Source organism: Rousettus aegyptiacus, unplaced genomic scaffold (genome assembly GCF_014176215.1).
Source record: "Rousettus aegyptiacus isolate mRouAeg1 unplaced genomic scaffold, mRouAeg1.p scaffold_m13_p_5, whole genome shotgun sequence".
Taxonomy (NCBI): domain Eukaryota; kingdom Metazoa; phylum Chordata; class Mammalia; order Chiroptera; family Pteropodidae; genus Rousettus; species Rousettus aegyptiacus.
In genome coordinates, this window is record NW_023416308.1 from 60,490,518 (window position 1) to 60,496,517 (window position 6,000).

Below are 6,000 nucleotides of genomic sequence, written 5' to 3' on the forward strand. Positions count from 1 at the left end.
TAATACTTAGACTTGTGTGAATGAGTTAATTTGTGAAGACCCTTGCACATAGTAAGGGATTGCTAAATGATAGTTCCTTTCATGGCTTGTCCAAATTTAAGTCTGAACTGAAAGAATGGTGCACAGATCTGCCACCACTGGACTGTTTTAGAACAAAATGCCCCTAAAATGTTCTGCCAATGCAGGGCAAGTACCTTAACTTGTTCCTGAGAATGACTGTGAATCAAATGGAAACACTGAATTCAGAGATAAAGAAAAAGCGAGAAAAAAAGAAAAATGCAATAAAGCATAGCCTGCATGAGTCCTGTTTTTGCTATCTGCACTTCACTAAGGAAGAAATTGTGAGAGACTGATTCTGGAACCATCCCCTTGTGTCAGGGACTTCTTAGCCTCACACAGGCACAGCATGATAGGCTGAAATACAATTTCTCTCTGTATGTTTGTGACAACATACCTCTTAGTTGATCAGGACAGAGAGGCTGGAAGTATCTCTGGCACCTGTTTTGTTTTTGTTTGTTTCAGTCATCTAAATACATCTACCCATCCAACCATTCGATCTTCCATTCATTCACTCTCTCACCATGTACTTTCTGAGGACTTAGTATATGAATGTGGGGTATAGACCTAACATTTGAGAAGATACATAAATGGATGTTTTATGTTTCAGGAGAGATTTATAGAAATGTGGGAGTCACATATCTAATCCAAAATTCTATTCATGTGCGTGAATGTGTGTGTGTGTGTGTGTGTTTGTATACATCTAACGCCTATTAGAGTAAGACATTAATAAAGTATACATATTAATATTCGCTAAGAACTTACTGTATTCCAGGTACTATTCTAGCATGTTTATGCACATTTTCTTTGTTGCAATCACTCTGAGAAGTTAAACGCTTGTTATTGCCTTTAATGAACAGGTAAGAAAATTAGGACTGGAAGAATTAAAGTCACATGTCTTGTAAATGTCAGAGCAGGGATCTAACCTCAGTCTCTTAACTAGGAAGTAAGAATCAGAATTGCCCTGTTTGCTGCATCCCTTACACAGAGATTTAAGTGTATGATGTCTTCTACATATCTGTTCTCTGACACAATAAAAAAGTCAACTGATGTTAGAATAAAGTAGACAATGTGTCTGAGTTTCCAGATGTGTAAATAAGAAGTCGCTAATTGAAATTAAAGAGCAAGAATTTAAGGTTCTAACTTGTGACAACTGTCTACATGCATTTACTAAGATCTGAAATATGACCTCCCTGGGCCCTTCAGGAAAACGCTTTTGCAGTTAACCAGTCACTGCAGAGCCACTGACACCTGAGCAACGTTGTAGCCAAATATGTGCTCTCGCTTGTCCTACCACTTCTGAGAATTCCTACTGTTGTAGGAATTTAATTCTCATCTTTTACATGGAAATCTTGATCCTACAACCATTAAAGCAGTGGGTCCACTGTGAGGTCAAAGAATCTCCATACTTTATTGAAAGAGCACTGGACTAGGAGCAAACAGTTATGAGTTCAAATCCAAGTTGTGTGACCTTGGGCATATCAATTAACCTCTCTGAGCCAATTTCCTCATTTCTTCAATGAAGAGAATGATATCTACCTCACAGTATTTTTGTAAGGTTAAATATCAAGTGTAAGCTGAATATAAAGCCACATCCTTCCAGTATTCATGTTTATAAAATGATAGGGTCATATATGTTGGGTTCTGGCATGAATTGACAATATACTTTGGAAGGGTATCGCTGGTACCTTAACCACAAGTTCTTCCATTAAATGGAAAGGAGTTGAGAAACTCAACAGTTTGAGGCTCCCTATACTAAGCCAGAACCCAGTTCTCAGGTCTCTGGAGTCTTGAGTGTAAACCTTCACACCATCTCCATGCATTATGTATATGAGGACACAGATTCTCATCTTTGTTTCCCTCTCCCTATTCTCAATTTAAAGGTGACCACATTCCACATAAAACCAATAACAGCCCTCTGTTTTCCCTGCTTCCTTTCAAAGTTCTAATTCTATCCCTCAGAAAATCCCATTTAAATTCCTTCAGTGTGGGCAGACATGGGCTCTTGTGTCTGACACTAAAGAGCTGTTATCCAGAGAAGAGATTCAAATCATTAGGATTGATGAGGCGGACTTAGAGGAAGGTTCCAGCTCTGCATGTGGAATATGTTTGTAACAGTGGCTGTTGGCCAGCTATGGGACAAGCTTCTGAAGCAGTAAGCTCCGCACCAAGAGAACTCAAGCTGAACATCTCACCCGCCGCAGCCTGATAGACCCTAAAGTGAAAATATATTATTCAACACTGTCGAGTGCTTTCTACCTCCTAGGCCCTCAGAAAACAAGCATGGGTTAAGATACCATCCTCAGCTCTCAAAGGCTGACATTAGGGAGACAGACACATGAGCAGGTAATTATAAAACACTGTGGTAAGTACAAAAATAGAGAAATTATAGGAGCACTGAGAGGTGGACCTAACTTAGGTTGGTAATTCTTTCTAGAAGATGTGATATCTTGGCAGTTTTAAAGCACAGAGTTGGGGAGGAAGAAGCAAGAGGCAAGATGAGAAAGGCAATGTAAAAAGGGTAGTCAGGGCAAAAAGAATCGGCATGAGCAAAGAAATAGATGTAACAAACAGTACAGTTTATGAGAAGCACTCTAGGCAGCTAGATAATGCTAGAACATAACATGTGAGGGTGGGAAGGAGCAAGAAACAAGGCTGGGGCTGGAGACAGGAGCCTTGTAAACACCATTTTGCAGGATGAACTTTGTCCTGTAGGTATGGGGAAGCCAACACCTTAAAGGTTTTAAGTACAAGAATGACTCAGTTTCTACGATCTTCAATTTAGAAGTTTTTTCAGAGAGAAACTGAAGGACAGCCATGAAAGCTGTAAAATGGGGCTTTGGGAGCCCTAACTCATTAAAGAAGGTAAGCACCAAAGCTCCTTTGGTCTCCCTCTTCTTTCCCTGTCTGCTCAGCCTCTAGGTAACACTGACCTCATAAAAAGGTAATGTGGACACGAGGCGACTCAGCATTACAAAGTACTTTGAAGCAGCCAGGAGTCCACATTGAGCTCTGGGCATCTTTCTGCAGTGGTGACCTTGGCCATGAGGCAGGCCTCAGGAAGCAGGAGGCAGGGCGGTCAGGTTTGCTGCAGTGTGCTCCAGAGCTTGCCTGCATCTCATCTTGCAACTTCTCCTCCCTCCCTCCTTCCTTGCCACCCTCCTAATACCTTCTGGTTCCTGGCTGACTTCGCCTGAGGTTGAGGTGGGAAGGGAGGGCGGTAGAGGGACTCGAGTTCATCTTGCAGGGAAAAGCATCAGCCACTGTGACCATTCCGACCTCCCAGCTGGGAACTCTGACTCCTGTACTTTACCAAACCACTGCACGTCTCACCTCAAGAGCTACCACTTAGAACTATTTTTCTCTTCTTCTCCAACCTTTGTCCTCCTTATTCCCATTCTTCATTACTCAACCACTCCCTCTGCTTGGAATGTCCTCCTCCTTGTCTCCCTTCTGAACTCTGCCTCATCCTTGTTGGTACAGCACAAATGTCATCCTGACCCTTAAGGCTTTCCCCTATCACCTCCAGGACAGATTAAATCTAACAGGACTTCGTTACCTTTATTAGATTATGGGGTTTTGCTTATGTCATAACAGCTAGTACTTAAGTGCCAGGCACTTCTCAGAGAACTTTGTATATAGTAACCCATTCAAGCCTCAGACCACCCTGTTATTATCTCCAAGTTTATAAGCCGGTCAATGGAAGAACTAAGACTTGAACCCACACGGCATAGCTTTAATCAGATGCTTCACCTGCAGACCAAGAAGCCTTTGAGTTCGAGAGCTACACTCTGTTTTCCTGGTACCCTAAGTAGCACACAGCAGGTGATTACTAAATATGTTCTGAATTTAACTGAAATTTGTTTAGCATGCGTTCCCATGTCTTCTTCGCTTGTATGTTATGCCTCCTCAAGGCACGCAAGAGATCCTCAAGGAGAAAAGAACAGACCATCTGTTTTTCTTACAGGCCCACAATCACAAGACATAATGAGCTGGGGAATAGCAGAGAGCTCAAGGGTGCAGTTGGGGCAAACTAATGCTAGATTAATGTCTTCAGTGCGCACAATTTAAAAAAGGCTTTTTCACATGCCTGATCTCATAGGTTGTGACATCAGCAGGTAAGGGAGGTAGAATGGATGTGGGGAAGGTAAGGAGACTAAAATACAGATTGCTTGGGACCTGGCCACACTCTCAGAGCTAGAAATATCGGAACGAGATTATAGAAATTAGGACCCAGGGTTCTGAATGTAGCACCTGAAAGCAGGTCTCCCATTCACCCACGTGATCTTGGGCAGCTGTGTCCATCAGGGATGGGCCAGCTGAGTGTGTCAGCTCCTCCCCCATCTATGGTGGCCTTGGCCACTGCAGCAGGTGCGGAGGCATGTGGGAGGCTGGTGAGAGGTGAGAAATGGCCAAAGGAGAGGTTGGCTGGGTGTTCTAGAGAGGAGGCTGGCTGAGCAAAGGGGTTCAGGATGTGTTATGTCAGGTTTTGCAGGGCCTCTGGGGGCCTCTCCAAGTGTTTGGTCACCCTCACCAGACAGGATAGAATGCCCTGAAAGGTGACATGATTTCCAAGTGGTCTGATAATATAAAGAGTCAGGAAAAACAGGTTCTCCTTTCCATTGTATTTCTAAAACTCTATACCTTTATTTTATTGTACTAACAACATATCTTCAGATAGAATTTACTCGATGTCGCGTGCAGAAAGGTTTTCAGACTCAGATGGCCTCTGCAGAAAGGCAGCTTTTCCCTGGTAGAAAGGGCAATGAATTTATAGCCAAAAGACCTGCCCTAGCTTACCAACTGGGTGGTCTTCCCCAAGCTCTTCACCCCCGATCCTTGATCTCCTCTTTTGCAAAATGGGCATGAAAATGCTCACCCACATACTCGCTCCCCCCAAATTGTGGCAAATGGACTGCGCCAAGGCCTGTGAGTTCCCAGCCTAAGCTTCTCGCTGATCTGAATGGTCTCACGCTCCTCACTATTCAGGAAATGAATGAGACACTGCAAATATCTACACCGAAATGCAGGGAGAGCCACCTCCCACTGGGGACCTTCCGCCCCTGCGGCTTAAGCGAAGGCTGGCAGATCGCCGAGCTCCTGCGGTGGCGCTGAGAGGGGCGAGGTAGACTGTAATTCCGGGGAAGCAGTGCGGTGAATCCGAAACCCGGGTTTCCTGACTCTGGCCCCGAAGGCGGGGAGGGGATGCGGGGGTGGGGGGGGCTTTTCCCGCCTCACCCCTCGGAGTAGCTGCAAAGCGCCCCTGGAGGCCAGCCTAGCGCTCGGGCTGGTGAACTACCTCGCTTACCTGCGGCTCCACCAGCCAGCGCTGCTCCGTGCCACCCGGCGCGAGGCGCGGGGCGCGGAACGCCGAGTACACGGGGATGCGGTCCCGGGTGCTGTACAGAGTGGCGAAGCGCTGGGCGCCCTCGGAGCGCTGACAGATCTTCACGTGGCCCTCGGCCACCAAACCCGCAGGCGGGGTCTCGGCGTAAAAGAACTGGTCACATTCGCCAAAGCCGGCGTCCCCCTCGCCCACGAGCCGGCCTTCCAGCAGCGCTCCCAGGGCGAGGAGGCTGCTCAGCGCCAGCCAGCATGCGGGGCCCATGGCGGCCCCTGCGAGCGCGGAGCGGCCGCGGCGCGGGCTCTGCGGGCCGGGCGGGGAGCGCGAGGCCGCCGCTAGGGCTGGGAGGGGAAGGCGGAACCCAGGCGCGGCGCGGCGGGGCGAGCGCGCGGCGGGGCCGGGCTGGGCGGCCCTGGCGGCGAGGGCGGGTCCGCGTCCAGAGGCCGCGCCTCCCTCGCACCCTCCCTCTCGGAAGATGGCTGCAGAGGCTTGGGGCAGGGGCTTGGGGACGCGGGCAATGTTCTCCCAGCCGCAGCCGGGCCTGGAGACACAGGGCACCTGTCACCGCGCCGCCTCGTCTCCGCAGTCCGCGGGAACGC

At 47.8% G+C, this 6,000-nt stretch overlaps 1 protein-coding gene across 1 annotated transcript in view; it reads right to left on the bottom strand.

Moving 5' to 3' along the window:
• The window catches only part of ENDOD1 (endonuclease domain containing 1), a 29,729-nt gene extending 23,971 nt beyond the window's left edge, over window positions 1-5,758 (bottom strand). The window contains exon 1 of the mRNA XM_016158717.2: window positions 5,366-5,758. Within this exon, the coding sequence (XP_016014203.2) occupies window positions 5,366-5,665 (300 nt within the window). The 5' untranslated portion in view covers window positions 5,666-5,758. The remainder of the gene's footprint in view (window positions 1-5,365) is intronic.
• Between the last annotated feature and the right edge of the window lie 242 nt (window positions 5,759-6,000).